Below are 22888 nucleotides of genomic sequence, written 5' to 3' on the forward strand. Positions count from 1 at the left end.
CAGGCGGGGAACGTTGGAGTTCGCCGTCACTGGAGCAAGCAAGCCTCCCTGTTCGCTTCAGTGCATGGCTGCCGGCCGCCATCTTGGCTGACAGTTAATTTGCATAAGGATATGCTGATTAGCCAATGGGAAGGGTAGCAGTCGTACGCTAATTACCATGTTTCTCTTTTATTAGTGTAGATCATTTATTACCCTTTGAATTTCCCCCATCTTATCCTGTAAGTGACTCAGAGTATCTTTTTGATATACATAGAAAAACCCTAAGTTTCCCATTAGTCTGGAATCAAGAATTTAGAAGTTGAGCGTGTAATTCTTTGTTTCTCTCCCCTTTTCAGGTTCTACAAGTCTCTTACTATTTCTGTGAACTCTTTGATATCTTTCCAATAAATTCCTTTTCTAACCAGAGTTAGTTTCTTGTGCTTGCAACTAAGAACTTAGTCAGTTAAAGACATTAGTATTAAGAGATGGATGTAGAAAACAGAACCACATGAACTTGTGAAAATAATAAATGGTTTTAGGTGAGTTGGAGGTAACTCAGGTTTCATTAATTTTCAAAATACTAATGAATTTTCAAAATGTCCTTCAAACTTTAAAGATAGTGACAATAGATTCTCCACATACTCAGTGAGAACTTTGTTCTAGTGAACATAGGTAATAATGTAGTGATTTTGAAAATGAATTAGCATTTTGAAAATTAATGAGACCTGAGTCTTCAACTGTTTTCATTTTTGGTACAAACAAAAGAAACCAGCTCGCCTGGCCAGCGTGGCTCAGTGGTTGAGCATGGATCTATGAACCAGGAGCTCAAGGTTCAATTCCTGGTCAGGGCACATGCCGGGGTTGCAGGCTCCATCCCCAGTGTGGGGCATGCAGGAGGCAGCTGATCAGTGATTCTCTCTAAACATTGATGTTTCTATCTCTCTCTCCCTCTCCTTTCCTCTCTGAAATCAATTTAAAAAAAGAAAGAAAGAAAGAAAAAGAAACCAGCTTGGGTTGGAAAAGGAATTTATTAGAAGGGTATTGAAGGACTCACAGAAACAATTAAGAGTCTTGATTGTCCTGAGGAAGTCGTGGGTAGGAACCAAGGCAAATCTAGAGAGGCAAGAGCAAGAAGTCCAGCCATCATCTGTTTATCAGGATAAGTTTGGTCATAATGCCAACAATTCTTACTGCTACCTTTCAGGACAGCATTGCCACCAGACACTGATATACCACTACTGTCACTAGAAACCATTCTAGCTGCCATGAATAAATTCTAAGCACTTCTTTGTCTTTGTGTCATTCTCTTCACAATCAGAGTTTTGAGTAGAAGCAGAGTCTAAGTCATACAGTGAGCTGGCTACTGGACTTGCATAGAATGAGAGAGGTCTTCTATAAAGAGAGTCCAGGCATTATGTAGGGGGCTGGCCATTTCTATAATGGGAGTGATAGTCCTTTGACCCATTTACATGCAATGTGGAAGTCATTCTTTCCAATTTGTATGCCTTTTCTTTCTTCTTTCTTGCTTAATGGCATTCACTAGGACCTCCAATACCATGTTTAATAGTGCTGGTGAGAGTGAACACCCTTGTCTTCTTCCTAATCCAGAGGAAAGTTAATTTAGTCTTTCCCCACTGAGTTTGGCATTAGCTGTAATTGAGGATGTTCTTCTTCATTACTCATTTGCTGAGAGTTTTGATCATGGATAGATTTCATCAAATGCTGTTTCTGCATCTTTTGAGAGGATTGTATATGTTTTCCTCATTATTTGCTAATATGACTAATTATGTTGATTGACTTTTAATGTTGGACAAATCTTGAATTATGTGGTCATGATGTATTATGCTTTTTATATATTACTGAATTCTGTTTGCTAATATTTTATCAGAATTTTAAGTCTGTGGGATTTAAAATTTAAAAGCTTGCTCAAAATTTAAAAAGTTATTCATGACGGATATTGATCTAATGTATTCTTTGTCTGATTTTGGCATCGAGGTAATGCTAACTTCATGAAACTAGTTGGAAAGTATTTTGTTTTGTTCTATATTTGAAAGCTTGTGTGGAATTGGTATTAATTTTTTCTTAAATACTTGGTAGCATTCATCAGTAAAGCCATTTGGGCCTGGAGTTTTCTTTGTAAGAAGGTTTTAAATAGGTATAGGAATATTTAGATATGGGTTTCTGCTTGAATAATCTTACAGTTTGTGTCTTTCATGGAGTTGATCCATTTCATCCAAGATGTTGAATTTATTGGGTTAAAATCATTCATAATTTTTTCCTATACTTTTAATGCTTGTAGGATCTGTAATGATGTTCCTCTCTCATTCCTGATATTGGCAACTTGTGTCTTTCTTTCTTTTTCTTGGTCAGCCTCACCAGAAACTTATCTATTTCATTCTCTTTTCAAAGAATCAGATTTTAGTTTATTGTTTTTCTTTCCCAATTTTCTATCCATTGATTCTTCTTTCTTCTTTCTTTCTTTCTGCTTACCTGGGATCTAATTTGCTTTTCTTTTTTTCATGTTTTTAAGGTAGAAGCTTAGAAATTGATTTGACACATTTCTTCTTTTTTAAAATGAGCACTTAATGCTGTAAAATTTCCTGAAAGCACTGTTTTAGCTGTTTTTCATAAATATTGATGTTGTGTTCTAGTCAGTTAAAATTCTCCCCCCCCCCTTAACCCATAGTTTTTAAATTTCCAAATATTTGTGGATCTTCCAGTTAGCTTTCTGTTATTTTTTTACTTTGTATTTTTGCTATCTTTGGCTTTTTGATGTGCTTTCTGGGAGATCACCATCTAGATGTGAGGAAAAGACACTGATCTGAGCCTACATTGTACGTAAGGAATTCACAGGCTACCTGGAGCCTATGCTGGTGGACAGGTGCATGTGTCCACTGTGGGCTTCTCTCTCTTGGCTGGCGTGTGAGAAATGGGGCCAGCCTTGCTGCCACCACTGCCGTGTTCCAGTAGCAAGGCTGAAAATGGGAATTTGTTGGAAGTCTATATATGAGGCAGTCACATCCTCCACCCCTTCCACCACTGTGCACCTAAGGACTCTGGCGGCCAGGCATCTACCCTTACATTAGAAATGGTATCTTCTTCTAAGAAATTGAGTTATCCCAGAAAAGACTCTAATGGCAGATCTAAATTCCTTGCAGGAAGAGCTGAGAGTGGATTCCTAGATCACTCTGGTAGACCTGCAAAACAGAAGTAGCCATCTTTGGTCTCCAGAACCCTTTACAAAGGCAGCTGCTTCATATATTGCATTTCCTGTTGGATATCTGTATTTAACATGTAACTTGTGGTCTATATGTGGTATGCCAATATATATGAGAATGGGAGCTTTCAGTTTTGACATATGTATAGGTGACCCACAGATAAAGAGTGAGATCGGCCCCCTGAAGGTGGAACCCTACTCATAATGTCAGAACTATCCCATTAAATGCAATCTTACTTTTAATAGACCAGTACCCTCAAATGTGAATAGCATTTTGCCTGGTGACTGGATTACAGATAAATTTCATCTCAGTGCATTTCTGTATTTTCTAAATTCTATGAACATATATTACTTTTGTGTTGAGATAAAATACTTTAAAATATTAAGGTAAAATTTGTAGAATTGTGAAATATAAACATTGAATCTAATCTAGTGAGCATGACTTAAGGTATAGGGACTGTGAAACTAATGATTTAACAACAAACTGGGTTGATCAGAATTGTCTCTGAAGGTAAACAAGAGAAAAAATTGACAAAAGCTTTTAACAATATCAGTTTGACTTCTCCATTAAAAACAATTGCTGGAGTCCAAAGGAAAGCTGTCTGGCTCTACTCCCTAGGACAGAATTCCTGAAGAAAGTTAACATTACATAGTAGTCATGGCTTTAACAGGCCACGTATATCATTGTCTCTTCTGCTTGGCCCCTCATTCACTGGTGAGGGTGTTCCTACTAGGGGAAGGGCAAGGGATTTTGAAGACTTTCCTACTCAGGTCAGTTTTAGAGAGGAAATGGGTACCTGTCTTCCCTTTACTCACTAACACACTTGTTTCTCTCTGTCTTGTCCATAGGCAGCTGGCTAAGAGTCTTGGGCAGGCTGGTGAAATTGAGCCTGAAACAGAAGGAATACTAACAGAGTATGGTGTGGATTTCTCTGATTTCTCTTCAGAAGTTTTAGAATGTCTTCCTCAAGACCTGCCCTGGACAATACCACCAGAGGAATTCAGCAAGAGAAGAGATTTAAGGTAAATACCTAAAGCTCTTTAAGAAAAACATGTTTCTACCTTTTTGCTTTCTAACTTAACTTTCCTAGGAGCTGGGCTCAGATGTTTCCATCTTCCATCCACATTCAAGTTCAGTTCAGTTGACAATTAAATGCTTTGTACCAGAGGTTGTCAGATTGTGGCCCACCAGCTAAATCTAGCCCACTGCCTGTTTATGTACAGCCCATGAGCTAAGAATGATTTTATATTTTTAAATCATTAGAAAAATCAAAACAAGAATAATCTTTTATGATTATTATGTGAAATTCAAATTTCAGCATCCATAAAGTTGCATTGGAACACAACCATGCTTGTTCAGTTACGCATTGTCTCTGGGTGTATTTTTACACTACAATAGCAGAGTTGAATAACTATAACAGAGACCTATGGCCTGCAAAGCCTAATAGATTTGTTCTCTGGCCCTTTATAGAAAAAGTGTGCTGTCCCCTGCTCTAGATCATCCAGATTTCAAAGGGTCCAGTTGCCACCTTGCTTTCTCATTGCTCTACCCCATAAGTCTGGTCGAATAAAGACAGTGTTATCTGGTTAGAAGTGCCTTCCTTTAAATGGGCCTCTTCAGGCACAGAGCAAAGGATTCAAGACTCTGTGCTTGGAGCTTCATTTTAAAGCTTTACTTTTAGGTCTGGAATTTGTTGGAAAGTACTTTTGTGGTATTTTTATAACAACATCTTCTTTGAAGATGTTTCTTCATTGTGGGATGTTAGTTCTTTTCTGATATTTCTCTTTAGAATTTGGTTTCAGTACTGGCATTCATTTTGGATGCCACATGGAGATAGTTAGAACCAAGAAACTTTTCATACAACCCACTGAGGCTGTGGAAGGTTTTTTGCTAAGGTCATCCCATGTCAGAGTCTTTTCCACCACACTTGCTCACTTCATGCAGCTGAACTTATGATACCTTTAGCTCTTGGTGCCTATTCTTCCACCTACTTTGAGAATCCTTCTTCTGTGCCCCCTTTTGCTATTGTATCTTTTAGGAATTTACTACCTTTTTTCCTTTTCTTGCTGAAATTAGGCAAGGAAAAGATGACAGTATGTCCCTTTTCCTACTTGTTAGTAGCTCTGGTGGAACACATTATTTTTGAAGTCCGTTAACTGAAGTTGCTGTCCTGGCTTTCAGCAGTAACCGCTATTCGTGGAACTCCTGCTGTCCTATTGTCTCATCTCAGGAACTTTGAGATCTTGGGCCCATAGCCTTGCTCTCTCTGAACCTTTGTTTACTCAGCTACAAATTGTGGGGATTATTTTCTGAGATTTTTTTTAAATCTAGGAATCTATAAAAAATTTTAATAGATTTTTTAATAGATAGGTCAGAATGAATGGCTGAACTTTATTGTTTGAAATATAAATTACTATAGCCATTCTGTAGCCATTTAAAACATCAACGTTTTAAAAGTACTCCACTTCTAGGAATCCTACTCAGGAAGTATAGAAGTATACATGTTTATTATTGTAAAGGTAATGCCGCCAATGACTATCAATGAAGGATGGTTAAATAACCTATGTCATGTCAGTAAGATAGCATTCCCTACAGCTGTAAAAAAGGCGCTAAATCCATATGCACTGTCCTAAAACAATGGCTGTTACAGATTGTGAAGGAAAAGAAGAAATTCAGAACAATATGAATGAGTCTATTTTTTATATAGTTAAATAATACAAAAACTCTATAAATGTATATGCCTCCATATATGTATACACATAAAAGTATACATACAGTAAAAATTCCTGGAAGGAAATCCAGACTTTTTTCTATGGTTATTGACAGTGATTGGCATGTGCAAACTCAGTAGAGTAGTAGGAGGTAGGGAGGCAATATTTTACTTTTCATTTTATAAATTTTTCTATTATTTAAATTATTTTAAAATAACTTTTATAACTATTAAAAATTATAAATTAGACTATCAGAAAAGAGAAAGGCTCAATCATTTCTAGTCTTACTCCTAGCCTATCCTATATAATAAAAGTCTAATATGCAAATTGTCCCCTCGGGAGTTTGACCAGGAGACCGGGAGTTCCATCGCTTGCTATGACATGTGCTGACCACCAGTGGGTGGCACGGAACATGGCGGGTGACCAGCAGCATTGGTGGTGGGGTGCTGAGGGAGCAAGGGAAGGAGGAGGTGGGGAGGCGGGGAGATGGTAAACCTGATTGGCCCTGATTGCCCGGCCAGACCTAGGGACCCTACCTGTGCATGAATTTCATGCACTGGGCCTGTACTAGATAAGTAATAAGGTACTTCAATAGTCATAGAGCCCAGTGTTGCTCTCAGTTCCCTCTCATGTCTCCAACTTGCCTTTTTCTTTGGTCCCCATTGCCTCTGGTAGACCACAGAATAGGAGACCTTGCTCTGCCTAAAGCCTCTGTTAAAATATACCAATGTGTCCTGCAAAGGGCGTTAAAGATACAAGGGGCTTATAGAATGTTGTCTGCTGTTAGCATAGTAACAGGGATTATTTTTAAATCACTTTAACCTCCTGTAACCCAGGTATGTGCCCTTGACTGGGAATTAAACCTGCAACACTTGGGTGGGTGGGCAATGCTCTAACTACTGAGCAATGCCAGCTAGGGCTAGATACGAGTAGGTTTATAGTTTATACACTTAGATCATTTAAGGCTCCCAAACTGTATAACAATAGAAACATTTAAAGATATCCATTTAAAAAATTTTATCTTTAACACTTGAGTTTTTTGTTTTATTTTGTTTAAAAAGAAATAACTTTTTTTCCTCATTGTTAAAATGTCAGCTTTACCTTGAAGGGACAGATTAAGTGTGTTGAATTTTGTCTAAGTATCCAAACACTTTCTCCCTGCCTATTATCTCTAGGATTATGTTTCTAAAATTCAAATCTGATCTTTTTTCTTTTTTTACTCCTTTGACCTAAAATCTTTCAACTGCTTTTTGATGTTATAAAGTAGTAATCTCTAAACTTTGTTCAACATACATTCCAATAATGTATGTCTCTTTATTGTAAAATTACAAATGTACTTACTACTTTACTAATTTATTATGTGCATTGTAAATTTACATAAAAGTAGAAAAATGAGAATGAAATAAATTTTAAAATATTTTCATTGTAAAGGTATAAAAAACTTCATATTAATAATTTTTCTTTTGATGAAAGTAATGTGATTAAATATTCTTTTTTAAAAATTTTGCTTTAACAGCTTATGATATGGGTATGCAAAGGTCTAATTATAGGTTCTGTAAATTTTGGTACTTAGTTTTTCTTTTAATGGTTATCATAACTGAAAAAGATACCCGAATTTACTAAATTATAGTATTCATTTTTCATCCTATTCACTGATTATATTCAGATTCATTTTGCAATCCAGCTAATAAATTTCCATCTTTCATTGTCAGTTCTTGTGGACTAATTGAAAGGTGCTGCATTTTTTTATTTAAAAAAATGTGTTCTTAATCCTGGATTATTCTTTAGTTGGCATCTTTAAAAACTAGTTAGAAAATTCTGCTAGGATATTTAAGTGTATAGGTATAAGTAATTGTTTTTTTTTTCTTTCTGTTTTTGTTAATTCTCACCCAAGGATATTTTTTTCATTTATTTTTGGAGAGAATGGGAGGGTAGAGAGAGAGACAGCAATGTGAGAGAGACACATCGATTGGTTGCTTCCCACATGCACCTCAGCCAGGGCTGGGGATCAAACCTGTAACCCAGGTATGTGCCCTTGACTGGGAATCGAACCAGCAATACTTGGGTGGGTGGGCAATGCTCTAACCTTTGAGCAATGCCAGCTAGGGCTAGATACGAGTAGTTTTATAGTTTATACACTTAGATCAATTAAGGATCCCAAATTGTATAACAATAGAAACATTTAATGATATCCATTTTTAAAATTTTATCTTTAACACTTGAGTTTTTGTTTTATTTTGTTTAAAAAGAAATAACTTTTTTCCTCATTGTTAAAATGTCAACTTTACCTTGAAGGGACAGATTAAGTGTGTTTAATTTTGTCTTAGTATCTTCTTGGTAGCATGTGATTGACTAGTCATTGTTTTGAAATCATAATGTGACTGATTATGAATTCCTATTAGGAGAAGTCAACTCTGCTATTTTCCTGGTGTTGGTAGTATTAGTGTTATTATTAGTTTAGTGTTATCTTTAATCTGTGGATCTTTGCAATAATCATTTTTAGCCACTTTTCTATTTTGTGAAGATTAGTTTAGCTAAAATTAGATAATTTCTGTAAATACCCACTTATGGCTGAAAGCATAGAATCTAATGGGATTGCCAATGTCATCGCCTTGGTGTTCTGGAGTGCTGACTTTCATCTGTACACCTCATCACCTCACCCACACACCTTGTGAGGACACCAGGTGGTTATGTTGTCATGGTTAAGTTTTTATTTTTTTACAATAAAAAACAAAGAGAAAAAACAAAGAGAAGTCCATAGTATGCTGAAGTATTTGGATCTGATTACCTTTCCCTTTTCTTTGACTGGTTTTGTAATAGATTTATTCAGTTTTTAAACTAACAAATATTTACAGTAGAGCGGGGAATCAACAGTGAACAAATACAGGTCTGGTCTCTGTTTTCATGGAACTCTCAGTCATAGCAGAAGAGCATGAGTCAAATGTGTTAAACAGGCCCTAGCCAGTGTGGCTCAGTGGCAGAGGTCCTCAAACTTTTTAAACAGGGGGCCAGTTCACTGTCCCTCAGGCATTCCACACATGCACACTGCGGGTCCGGGATGAGTCGGCTGATAAGCAGGATAGGCAGCAGCGGCAAAAACACCCGGCTGGCCGGATAAATGTTTTCAGTGGGCCGCATGTGGCCCGCGGGCCGTAGTTTGAGGACCCCTGGTTAGAGTGTTGGCCCGCAGACTGTTGCAGGCTCAATCTGCGCCCACAGGAGGCAACCAATCGATGTGTATCTCTCCATTGATGTTTCTCTCTCTGTATCTCTCCCTCCCTTCTACGCTCTCTAAAAATCAATGGAAAAATTATACTCAGGTGAGGATTAACCAAAAAAAAAAAAGTAAATAAGTGTCTTAAACTGTAGTCAAATATAGATTTGTAATGGAGGAGAGAGGTACTTGATACAAGGATTTATAGTACTATGATTTCTTTTGCTCAGAGGTTCAGAACCTTCACAAAGTTTTTATGAATATTAATTTCCCCAGGAATGTCAAGAGAAGTAGGAATGAGTTCCAGTGCATGCTAAAAAACATGTGCTATGAATAAATTAATACATAGTCCATAAATTCCTAAATAAAACCTTCTGTGTCTTCCCTTTTCTTCTTTCTTCTCTCCTGTATACATTTATTTACATATATTATTATATATGTGTATATATCATATATGCCAAGTAGTAAATTAGTCACTGGAAGTACATAGACAAGTAAGGCCCAACCTTTATTTTTCAAGACTGTACTGTTTCTCAGGGATACAGATTTATACTCAGATAAATTACAGCAAGAGTATGTCAAGTGCTATAATGTCTGTGTGAGCAAGCTGCTAAGGTCACTCATTGGTGCTTGAGCTGAGATCTGAGAAATGAGCAGGCACAGAGAGAACTAGAGGGACTAAAGTAGCCTTCATTTTCTTGATAAGCTATGGCTGCAGAAAAGGTGACATGTTCCCCAAGATTCCCAGGTCCTTCTGTAACAGGGTTCACAACTCCTATGGTTTTGATAGCTTCTTGACCCCCTCTGCTGGGCCACCCTGCCATGGAGCCGGCAGTGTTACTCTGGCTCTAACTATGTAAGGACTTCAACATACCCGTTTAGGTTTGGTATTTGAACAATTATATTTGGAACAGAAAAGTTCCATCAATCTTTAAACCTCATAATCCAATTATGTCAGTAAAATTCCAGTTTTTTAGTCCAATGGAATTGGGGTAATATTTTGCAAACTGAAGTTGAGAGAAATAGTGTTTATTTTGAAAAGAAAAATGGTTGGTTAGCAATTTTCAAGAAGTAAGGCTGGTGTGAACTGCTAGGGGCGATCTGGCCCTTCTGATTGGGAGCACCGTTTTTTTCAGACCTGCAGAATCCCTGTTTACCTGGCCTAGACCTGCAGCTCTCTTTAGCAGGGCATCTGAGGTTAAAAAAAAAAAAGCAACACCAATACTGCAAGCCTTTGGAGATCTGGAGGAGAATGTATCCAAGGAAACTGCTTAAAGGGGGTTGCACCAGAAGCCCAAGAAACCCCAAGGTTATTTCTGAGACTGGCTCCAGTTATTTCCAATTTCATTGATATTGTTTTGTTTCCTTTGTTGCTAAACGAATAGGAAACCAAAGCTTAAAAGCTCAATTGAAGTGGAAAATGAAAACCTAAATATTGGAGGGGAAAATACCACGCTAAACTGATTTTTATGTTTTTCCTATAGTTAGTAATATTGCAGAAGCTTGGGTCACATCACTTTTTAGTAAAACTATGAGTTTCATTGAAGTGGAGGTGGTTTCTATAGTATTTCACAGGAGAACTTGTGGATATCTATTTCTTTACTATTTCCTCAATAAAAAGGAAGCCCAGTGACCTCCACCGGACCATTACAAATGTGAAACTTGGCACTTAAAATTGCTTGCTCTAAATTTTCCAATTGCTTTCTTTTTTTTCCATTTAATGTCGTTCTGCCAACTAGTGATTTTATTATTATAAACAGGACATTGTATTCACTTTTAAGAAGAAATATGAAGCTGGAGGTAAAATTACAAACTGTAGCTTCTCAGCTGCCAAAATAGAAAACAATGAGCTAAAAATACTGAGCACAGAAAGGGTGTTGTGGTAAGAAATATTGAAATATCTTCAAGATGGAACTGTTCCCAATAGACAGAAATTTCCTCTCACTCCAGGTAAAACCAACCTTGAAATAGCAACTTGAAAGCAACCCTTTCAGGTCAACCCTTTTTGTGGGAAAACTTTCAAACACAACTAACATTAAGTGACTAATAATCTTGCTGTTTATCAGGAAGTCCAATGTGATTAAATTGCCATTAGAAAAGGTTCTCCTGGTAAGGGAGTGTGGCAGCATAGAAGGGGCACTAGAAGTTAGTCCTCCCTCTCCCAGGGACTACTTGAGTAACTCTGGGCAAATCAGTTAAACTGGGAAAGACAGAGAGAACAATTTCATCTTTTGTAAAATGGATTAGTTGACCAGGTAAGGATTCCCAAAAAGTGTTGATAGACCACAGGTTCTTTTGGTATTAAGGTAATAGGTATTAAGGAGAAAAGGGGGTCTATAGCCAAGTATTTTTAGAAATCAGTGGGTTAGTAGATTTCTTAGAACTTTTTCTCATAGATAATCTCATGGAAGTATAGTGTTCCTTAGAATACACATTGAAATTGCTAAACTAAATATTTCAAAATGTACTAGTTCTAATAGTTTTTTGTGGATGCCTTAGGATTTTTTATATTTATCATCTGCAAATAGAGACAGTGTTATTCCTTCTTTTCAATCTGAATGCCTATTTATTTCCTTTTCTTATCCAATTGCTCTGGCTAGAACCTCTAGTACAGTGTTGAATAGGCGTAGCAGTGGTGGACCTCCTTGTGTTGTTCTTGATATTAGGGGGGAAACTATTCAGTCTTACAACATTAATTATAATGTGAGCTGTGGGGATTTTTGAGAATGCTTTCTATCAAGTGAAGGCAATTCCTTATATTTCTAGCTTTTTGAGTGTTTTTCTCATGAATATTACTAGATTTTGTGAAGTGGTTTATCTATGTGATTTTTGTTCTCGATTAATATAATATATTTCATTGATTGGCTTTTATATGTTGAACCAACCTTGCATTCCTGTGTTAAATCTTACTTGATCATGATGTGTAATCCTTTTTATGTCACTAGATTTGGCTTGCTAGTGTTCTGCTGGGGATTTTTGCATCTGTATTTCTAAGGGATCATGTCTGTAATTTTCTTTTGATAGCTTTGTTTGGTTTTTATTTGAGGATTATGCTGGACCCATAGAATGAGTTTTAGAAGAGTTTGTGAAGAATTGGTGTTAATTCTTCTTTAAATGTTGGGTAGAATTTACCAGTGTAGTCATCTGGCCCTGTGCTTTTCTTTATGGAAAAATTTTTAATTATTAACTTAATTTTTTTACATGTTATAGGTCTATTGAAATTTTCTGTTTCTTCTTAAATCAGTTTCAGAAGTTTGTAATCTTTCTATAAATTTGTTCTTTTTATTGGTTAACTAATTCATGGTTTTTCTTTCTGTGGTTTCAGTTACCCATTGTCAACTGTGGCCTGAAAATATTAAATGGATAATTCCAGAAATAAATAATTAAAAAGTTTTAAATTGCACACCATTCTGAGTAGTGTGATGAAATCTCAGGCCATCCAACCAGAGATGTGAATCATCCCTTTGTCCAGCATGCCCATGCTGTATATGCTACCTGCCTGTTAGTCCCTTAGTAGCCATCTCAGTTATCAGATCAAATGCTGTGGTATCACAGTGCTTGTGTTCAAGTAACCCTTATTTACTTAATGGCCCTGATCATAGGAGTAGTGAGTTAGATGTGCAAAATACACCATTTGGATGTGCCAAATACACAATACGGATATGCCAAAGAGAAGACATAAAGTGCTTCCTTTAAATGAAAATCAAAGTTCTCAACTTAATAAGGGAAGAAAATAAATGTTTGCTGAGGTTGCTAAGATCCACAGTAAGAACGATTCTTCTATTTGAGAAATTGTAAAGAAGGAAAAAATTTGTGCTATTTTGCAAAGAAAGAGATATCCACATTCACAAAGCTTTTATTATAGTACTAGAGGCCCGGCACACGAAATTCATGCGCAGATACAGTCCCTAGGCCTGGCCTGCAATCAGGGCCATCTTCCCCAGTTGCCTGAAGCGGCCCTGCACCCCCCCACAATCCACCCCCAGTTCCCCATTTGCCATCAGGTGATTGGTGCCTGATGGCTGGGGGAAGGGACCAAGAGGTGGTCAGTGCACCTCATAGTGACTGGTCCAGTGGTTGTTCTGGTCGTTCTGCCATTAGGGTCAATTTGCATATTACCCTTTTATTATTATAGTATGTTGTACTTGTTCTATTTTATTATTGTCATTAACCTCATATGATGCCCAATTTATATATTAAACTTTATCATAAGTATGTATGTATAGAAAAAGGTATATATTTAGGGTTCAGTAATATTCACACTTTCAGGCATCCACTGTGGGTCTTAGAATGTATCCTCTGTGGATAAAGGGCTATGGCTGTAATTTGAGTCTTCTCTCTTTTCTCTTGGTCAGTCTAACTAAAGGTTTGTCAATGTTGTTGATCTTTTCACATAGCCAAATTTTGGATTTATTTTATCTCCTGTTTTTCTATTATCTCTTTCATTTATTTTTGTTTCAAACTTTTTTATTTCCTTTTTCTGCTTGCTTGAGTTTAGTTTTGCTCTTCTTTTGCTAGTTTCTTAATTTGGAAGGTTATGTTATTGAGTTCAGATCTTTCTACTTTTTTGTATAGGTATTTACAACTATAAATTTACCTCCAAGCACTGCTTTGGTTGCATCCCAAATGTTTTGGTAGGTTGTATTTTTGTTTTCATTCATTTAAAGTATTTTATAATTTCCCTGTGATTTCTTCTTTGACTCATTGATTATTTAGAAGTGTCTTAATTTCCATATATTTATGAATTTCCCAAGTTCCCTTTTGTTATTATTTTCTATTTTAATTCCATTTGGAGAGCATACTTTGTATGATTTCAGTCTTTTGAGATTTATTGAAACTTGTTTTATGGCCTAGAGAATGTACCATGTGCACTTGAAAAAATATGTGTTCTACTGTCGTTAGATGGGATGTTCTGTAGATATCTGTTAGAATGACTTGGTTGATATATTTTTCAAGTCTTTAGTTTCCTTGTTGATCTTCTAGTTGTTTTTTTCTGTGTTGAAAGTTGGGTATTGAAGTCTTCAACTATTATGTTTTCATTGTCTGTTTCTCCTTTTAAATCAACAAGCTTTTGCTTCATTTGGTGGCTCTGTTTTTAGGTGCAAATATGTTTATAATGTCTTCTAGGTGGATTGATCCTATTATCATTATAAATTAACCTTCTTTGTCTTTATAACACTTTTAATCTTGAAATCTATTTTTCTATTTAGTGTCTATAGCTTTTTTTATTACTGTTTGCATGATATATCTATATTATAAAGATATATCTATTCATTGTAAATAATATAACATGGAAACTCTGAAAAATCAGATCACTTTCTCAAAGTTTGTTGTTGTCACAGTTTGTTTTTGCTGCTGTTTGTGACTTTCATGAATGAATTCTGTAGTCTGTATTCTTCGTTGTGTGAAGTTTCTGCTTGACCAGCTTTGTGATCACCTAATGAATGGACAGAGATTTTCTTAAATGCTTAGGATCAATAGTCTCTCAGCCTTTGCTGAAGGCCTGTGTGCATGTGTTGGGGTATACCTTCAATGCTCAGACATGCACTTTCTAACTCTGCCTTATTCTTTGCTTCATGCCTGGTCAGAGTTTCAATGTCAGCCAGTGGTGAACACTTCACTCTTACCTGATTTTTAGGGGGAGGGGAGGATGGGGGACGAGGGGCATGTGCACAGCCCTGTGGATGTGTGTGGCTGTCTCCATCCCCAAGAATATATCAGGCCTTTTCAAAGCTCTCTATGACATCTTAATCTCCAACTTTAACTTTTAACTGTTTTGGTTAGCTTTTTGTTTGCCCAACTGTATCACCACTTCAAAAATCTGTGATGTTAAATAATTACTGGTTGTTTTTTTTGTTGTTGTTGTTTTTTACAAACACCCCTACGTCTATAAGGTTGTTTGCACTGAGCAAGGTGTGAGTCATGTCAAATTAATGTGAATGGGGGTTTTCAGGGAAGTGCCAAGCAGGTCAAATAATGTCAATTCCTCTGGATTGCTGTTTTTGGTGAGTTTCTAAATCTGTTCTGCCCCATCCAGTGGCTGCTAAGCTGCTGTTTTTCACCAATATTAGAAGGCTGTTTGTTTTTAAGGCTATTACAGAGCTTGGGAGAGAGACATAAAGCAATGAAAACCTTACAAAGCTCTCTGTTCTTATTGAGATTAAGCCATTTCTCTTGAATAAATGTACATCAGATTGTTACAAGCCTTTAGTTAATGTCCAGAGTTATGAAAAGGTTGATTTTGACAATTCTATGTGTTATCAGTGCTTATGTGGAGTAGTGGCTTTTCAGAGATCCATTCTCTCTGCCAGTCCTACTAATGTAACTCTCAAGTCTCTTCACCTTTTAATAATTATGTTGGAGATAAAATAAGACAACTTGCAGCAGAAAGTTTTGAGAAAGAAATAAGCCTCTTGTTGAAGATAATAGAGAGAGGGAAAGGAAGATATAATTTAAAAATAAAAGCCAGGAGAAGTAAATAATTGTACAAATTTTTCTTTTCTTTTTTTTTTTTAGTTTTAATGAATCCACTTCCTTTATTGCAGTAACCTCTGTACAAAGCAGCAACTGCAATACTCAATGTTAAAACATTAGAAAAGCATGTGTGACAGTTATCATACAATATTATCAAAATATTACATTTTCAAACTTAGTAAACATCCACCAGAGTGCAAATCTTTAAATTATTTCCATAGTCTTTAAAAATACGTAATATCAGAAAGTATATAAAAAGAATGTAAAAGAAAACCTAAAATACAAATGAAGTAATGTAACAAATAAATATCTGATTTAATTAACCATTAATTATCAGCGTAACCCCACCATTCTCTCTAAACCCATTGAATTTTTACCTCTAGGAATAATGAATGCTCAAATGCCATTGCATAATTATTTGTTTCCAAGTTACCACGAATGATTAGAACTAAAAAAAAAAAAAAAAAATGGCATTAAAATAATCAAATTCAGTATAAATAAAAGACTAGAATAGCTTTGACACTAGCTAGCATCTCTAAGAATTAATTATTGAATTTTATTAGAGCACTATATTAACCTTAAAAATTTTGACCTGGTGTCTAGTGTTAAGTTAAAGTAATGCACATTTTTAAAAAGTGAAAAGCTTCTTACATTATTTCACAGACAATATTACCCTCCCCCCATTATGCATATTTAGATATATTTTATGTACTTTATACACAATGTATGATGCATGACGTTTGGTTCCTGCAGTACAAACCACAATGATGTTTTCCTGAATGGGAAAAACTTGAAGAAGAAAAAAAAAAAAAAGTAAGTGTACCTGTGCACATTTCAAGATAGCAGCACTTATTTCATGCCCTATTATCCATTTTAAAAATTCAAACATAAATAGTTTATTGACTAATCTGACATTTCTACCATCCTTACCCCCAAACACTACAAAACCTGCCATAAATGCAACAATGTTGTGCGTTATAACAGAGGAAAAAATATTTTGGAAAAAACCAATTATTTCATTTTCTTAACATTCTGAATTCAAAATTATTATCAGATCTTCATTTTTATATTAACTTAGTTCATACTTATGCAGCAAAAACACTGCACTGTTAACAGTAATTTTATACTTTCTATCAAGATTTATTAAAACCTGCATAAATTCTTCACCATTGAAACTTATACCAATGAACCCACTAAACAGTACTTTAGATGAAATGTTCCCCATTTTCTATCTGAATGATAACTGTGTGAAATACATGCCCTTCAAATAATCACCTTTGTTCTTCAGGAAACCTGTCTCTTTCAATCTAATTTTGAACTTACGTTTACTAAAACAAAACCCATTTTAATCTAATGAATCTTGATCATTTAAAATGCAAAAAAAAGCAACATAAATGTCATTACATATACATATGCATCTGTGTATGTATATATATATGCACACACACATACATATATGTAGATATAGATCCCTTGAAATGTTTTTAGGAAATCCTTCCTTGAATAAAAACTGAAAAACTTTACATTAATAATTGTATATAAAGCTTTTAATAACAGTACATACGCACTGTCATATTTGTGCTAGTAGACTATGATGTCAAAACAGACATTTCAAAAGAACAATCTGGCAGTTTTTCTTAACACAAAAGTTTTAAAGTATTAAGAATGGATTAAATTTAAATGTTCAGAATAATCTGTTCAAACCTGAGTATATTAATTAAGACTAAGTGTACTTGACATTTGAATGAATTAAGCCTAAAAACATTTCACTGAGAAACCAGTGGTCCATTTAACCATTTGATGAAACATTATTTTAATGACTTGTAAAGGATGGTATAGTGAAATTCCATGTAGTGTTTGAAATATTCTATGAAATGGCAATGATTTTCCTCCAGAAAAATTATTTAGGATTTCTTAAAAGTCCCTCAGATTTAAAGAAAACTCTAAATTAGGACAAATCTCTTTTAATAAATACAAATGATTGAGAATTTCTGTCAAAAGAATAACTATATAATTTGTCTAAAGAATGACTGTAATTTTTCAGCAGTATATAGAAGTACTAGATAAATCTCCAACCTTCCCTAACGTTTTAGTAATATTGAATGAAGATACAAATAAGAACCACTTAGAAGTTAAAAAAAAAAAAAAAGGTTTATTGGGCCTTTTCCCCCTAGGTCTACAAATTTACATACTCATACAGTCTAAACTTGGGGTCACTTTTTGGTTCCCATATTTCCCCCCCATTAACTTGCCCTAACTCTCATCTTTAATGTCTAACATAAAACTTTACAAAAATAATAGACAACATACAGTACTCAACACTAACTGGTCAATGGAAGAAAAGCAGTGTCCATTTTAAGGTAGAAGAGACTAGAAATAAAAGTAATAGCTGAAGGCAAAGTTTGACATTCTATAAATTTATAAAAGAGGATATGTGGATGAAATTTGGTTATTTTCAGAAGGCACCTCGAGGCTAAAGGCTTTTTGTATTTCTTTCATCAGTCAGAAAATAACATACTTTTATTGCTATTCAAGTAGCAAAGGAAAACTTTACTTCATGAGCTTTAGTCCAACAACAAGGAATCATCATTAAAGGCAAATTTTTCTTAAGATAAGAAATGTTGGATACCTTGGCTCTCATCCTATATAATCCTATATAATAAAAGCCTAATATGCTAAGTGTCTGGTCGTCCGGTCATCTGTTGAACCAATCAAAGCATAATATGCTAATGATATGCTAAGGCCACTCAACTGCTTGCTATGACGTGCACTGACCACCAGGGGGCAGACAGTTGACCGGTTGACCAATTGCTATGATGTGCACTGACCACCAGGGGGCAGACACTTCGATCCGTAGGTTAGCTTGCTGGGGTCTGGCCAATTGGGACTGAGTGAGAGGGGTTGGACATGACCTGGAGCCCTCCTGCGGTCCCTCCCCGGCTGGCCAACCTCCCGCGTTCTCGATCGTGCACCAGTGGGGTCCCTCGGCCTGGCCTGTGTCCTCTCGCAATCTGGGACCCCTCGGGGGATGTCGGAGAGCCGGTTTCGGCCCAGTCCCGCTAAGCGCAGGAGCTGCCCCCTGGTGGTCAGTGTACTCCCACAGGGGAAGTGCTGCTCAGCCAGAAGCTGGGCTCACGGCTAGCCTAAGCCGGCAGTCAGACATTCCCTGAGGGCTCCCGGTCTGCGAGAGGGCACAGGCCGGGCTGAGGGATCCTCTCCCCCCGCACCCCCTGACCTCACCCCTCGATGAGTGTAGGAATTTTGTGCACCGGGCCTCTAGAATATAAATAAAAGTGAAAAAATGAAATTATAAAATTTATTGGTAATAGGAAAAGATGGAAATAAATTTCTTGCTCCCATGCAATATCTTGTTCTGCATTCAACCCTTCATCTTTCCCCAAGCCATTTTACTCCATCAGAGTTCTGCATCTTGCCCATGCCTTGCTCTGCACTTCATTCATTTTCCAGAGCCCATCTTAACTTAAGATGTCTTCACTATCTGGCTCTGGAAGAATTAGTCATGCCCCACTCTCTTGTTCCTTGATGTTTGTTCATACCTATATTACAGTACTTGCCATACTGTCCTCTACCTGAATGCAATTCTGTTTTCCTGATGGATAGCAAAATTCTCAAGAACAAGGGCTAGGTCTTACTTATCTTTCCATTTCTAGAAGCTAACTCAATACTTAGTGTATAATAAATTTTATACAGTAGTTCCTCCTCACCTGTGGGGATGCCTGAAACTATGGATAGTACCAAATCCTATATATACTGTGTTTTTTCTATTCAGACATATATACATATCTATGATGGGCTTTAATTTATAAATTAGGAACAGTAAAAGATTAACAATAATAACTAATAATAGAACTATTATAGCAATATATTATCCTATATTAAGAGCCTAATATGCAAATCAACCGAATGGTGGAACGACCAGTTGCTATGATGTGCACTGACCATCAGGGGGCAGACAGTCAACACAGGAGCTGCCCCCAGCCTGTAGGCCCCATACTGGCCAAGGCAGGTGCCAGTGGGGGCCCCCCTGATTGCTCTGAGGGTCGCCCCACAGATTGGCCCTGATCACCGGCCAGGCCTAGGCACCCCACCTGTGCATAAATTTCGTGCACTGGGCCTCTAGTAATAATATAAGTTATATGGATGTGGTTTTTCTCTGATAACCAATCTGATAATCTAGATGGCTACTAAGTGACAATGGGTAGCGTATTCAGTGTGTTTGTATTGGATTGGACAAATGAATGTTTCTTGTCCAGATGGGACAGAGCAGGATAGCAAGAAGCTACTGCTGCTCAGAACAGTGGGCAATTTAAAACGTATGAATTGTTTGTTTCTGGAAAATTTCATTTAATATTTTTGGGCTTCAGGTGACTGGACCATGGGTGACTGGAACGATGGAAAATGAAACTGTGGATAAGAAAGGACTACATGCAAATAAATGTGTATAGGATAAAAGAAGGGAGAAAAAGGAAAAAGACAAAGAAGGTTATGTTTAGAAATTTGCAAGATATGTATTAATTTATTCAATATAAAGTGTTTTTAAGCAAGTGCTGGGATTAATTTTTGTTTCTTTGTGATATTCCCAGGAAAATGAATATTGATAAAATGCAGTCCAGTGCCTTTAAAGTGGTTGCTGTGTAATATAAAAATTAGGTAGGAAAACATCTTAAAGAATAAAATATTAAAATTAATAAAATGAGGTACTACTTCTTCTGACAAAGCTAGAGGATACCCATTCCTCCTGGACCTTCCAGCTGAAAATATGGAAATAACACAATAAACAAGCATGGTAAGATTCTCTCAAAAAAGAAGACAGGACTGCTTAGGGGTCTCAGGACTTGAGAAACAACATGCCAGTGGTTCCCCTGAATTTCCTTATTGCCTCCCATATAGCTTAGACAGGGTGCTTTAGAAGTTGCCAACCTGGAATGGCCAGAAGACACAGGAAAAATAATCTCCAAACGAAACCTTTCTCATCTATCCAAAAGACTAGGTGAAGGGTGGTCTAACAACAGGAAACCCTTCTGGCAATATCTGCCATACTCCAACCAAATTGTAATAGAAAAGACACAAATAGTAATAGAAAAGGTGCGCGCACACACACACACACACACACACACACATTCACACACTCCCTATAGTTCAGTGGGGCTGAACAAGATGTCATTATTCCACACACCCCCATCCTATCCCATGAAATCAAGCAGCAATGCTCTAATTCCCCCTACCTGGTGATGTCTGTGGAGCCATGCAGTGACTTAATCTTCCATCCTGTCTGCCACACTCCAATTCCCCCTTTGGGAGGTGTCAGCAGGTCTGAGTAGGGAGCTAATATTTCAATCCCTGCACAGCAGAAGCAAATTAAGTTTGCAATGAAATATCAATACACACCTATCAGAATGGCCAAAAACTAAAAGAAAAAGGCTAAGTTGGTGAGAAGTTTCCAAGCAACACAAAATGCTGGTGAGAATGCAAGGAAAGTGGGTCATTCACACACTGCTGGTGGAAATGTAAAATGGCTCAGCCACTTTGGAAACCCTTTGGCAGTTTCCCAAAAAACTAAACATAACCATTATACAGCCTGGTAATTGCATTCCTGGGCATTTATCCCAGAGAAATGAACACTTATAGTTCACATAAAAACTACACAAATTTTCATAGCAGGTTTATTCATAACAGCCCCAACTGGAAACAACCCAAATGCCCTTCCACGGGCGAATGGTTAAACAAACTGTGGTACATCCATATCATGATTGATACTCAACAGTAAAAAGGGCCCTACCCGGTTTGGCTCAATGGATGGAGTGTCAACCTGCGGACTGAAGAGTCCTGGGTTCGATTCCGGTCAAGGGTACATGCCTGGGTTGTGGGCTTGTTCCCCAGTAGGGGGTGTGCAGGAGGCAGCCAATCAGTGACTCTCTCTCATCATTGATGTTTCAATCTCTCTCTCTCTCTCCCTTCCTCTCTCTGAAATCAATAAAAATATATTTTTAAAAAAGCACAGTAAAAGGGAATGAACTATTGATACACGTAGCAACTTGCATGAATCTTCAGGATATTATGCTGAATGATAAAAGGCCAATCAGAAAGGTTACATCAGTATGATTCTACTTATATAATATTTTAAAAAGACACATTTTAGAAATGGAGAATAGATCTGTAGTTGCCAGGGATTGAGGGAGGCAAGGCAGGAAAGAGTTGGATATGATTATTATTAAAAGACAACTAGAGGATCTTTGAGATGATGGCTGTTTTCAGTGTCCTGATTGAGTTAGTGCTTACTGAACCTACACATGACATTGTATAGAACTTAATGAGTACAAGTAAGAATGGGAAATTAAGATCATGCATTGTATCAATGGCAATATCCTGGTTTTGATGCTGTACTATATTATATCATTTTGTTAGATTTTACCATTGAAAATTGGGTAAAAGGTAGATAGCATCTATTATTTTTTACCACTACATGTTAATTGACAATTATCTCAAAATTAAAAGGTTCAAAACTTTTTTAAAAGGAACCAGGTGAACATAGATGAAAAAGCAGCAATTAATTTTGCATGAAGAAGCTTTAAAGCCAGGCAATCTTTGAACTTGGCCTTGAAGGATGAATAGGATTTCCATAGGCTTTTACCTTATTATTCTTATTAAAAAAGAAGAAAAAGCAACTAACTCTATTACTGATATCCTCTGAAAAGACCTCTCAGTAGGGGGATATGCCTGTACAGCCCTTGAACTATGTCAGTAACCTTAGGTCAAGGTGAAATTCAGGAGAATCTGAGACTGCAAGTTGGACGGGGAAATGTGAGTAAAACCTGGGTATTTAGTGCCTAGAATACCAAAAGGAGATGTCCAAGTGGCAGTAAGAAAAATAGACCTGCACTCAGGAAAGAAGTCTGGGCTGCAGATAGCTATTTAGGTGCATACAAGTAGGAGTCAGAGCCACCAAAGTGAATGAATATACCTAATGAGCATGTGGTGTGAGAACCATGGTGGACTCTGAAGAGCTCCAACATTTAAAGGGTGGAAGCTTCTTAGGAAAAGTGGAGTGGGGGTGCAGAAAGGAGGATATTAGAAGAGTGAAAGAATAGGAACAGGAAAAGCTGGTGCCAAGTTCCAAGCAAGGGTGAGCTTTCCTGTGCTCTACTGTATCGAGGTCAGTGAGGACAGAAGCCACTGCATTTAGCCATCAAGTCCTTTTCTTTGTCTTTTGAATTCTGATCAGTTGTTTCAGTCAAATGATGGGAGCCAAAGCAGATTGTAGTCAGTTGAGG

The 22888-nt window shown here is 36.7% G+C and overlaps 1 protein-coding gene across 8 annotated transcripts in view; it reads left to right on the top strand.

Moving 5' to 3' along the window:
- DIS3L2 (DIS3 like 3'-5' exoribonuclease 2) overlaps positions 1–22888 on the top strand; it is a 309482-nt gene that overhangs the window by 142877 nt on the left and 143717 nt on the right. For 6 of the 8 annotated variants that reach the window (XM_070422394.1, XM_070422395.1, XM_070422398.1 and 3 more), the window contains one exon: positions 4046–4219. In XM_070422394.1, coding sequence (XP_070278495.1) covers positions 4046–4219 — 174 coding nt within the window. Of the gene's footprint in view, positions 1–4045; positions 4220–16349; positions 16618–19981; positions 20483–22888 lie in introns of those variants that run through there. The other 2 variants (XM_070422401.1, XM_070422400.1) reach the window with 2 other exon arrangements.

Source organism: Myotis yumanensis, unplaced genomic scaffold, assembly GCF_028538775.1.
Source record: "Myotis yumanensis isolate MYYU_CA2020_CCGP unplaced genomic scaffold, mMyoYum1.0.hap1 SCAF_8, whole genome shotgun sequence".
Lineage (NCBI taxonomy): Eukaryota > Metazoa > Chordata > Mammalia > Chiroptera > Vespertilionidae > Myotis > Myotis yumanensis.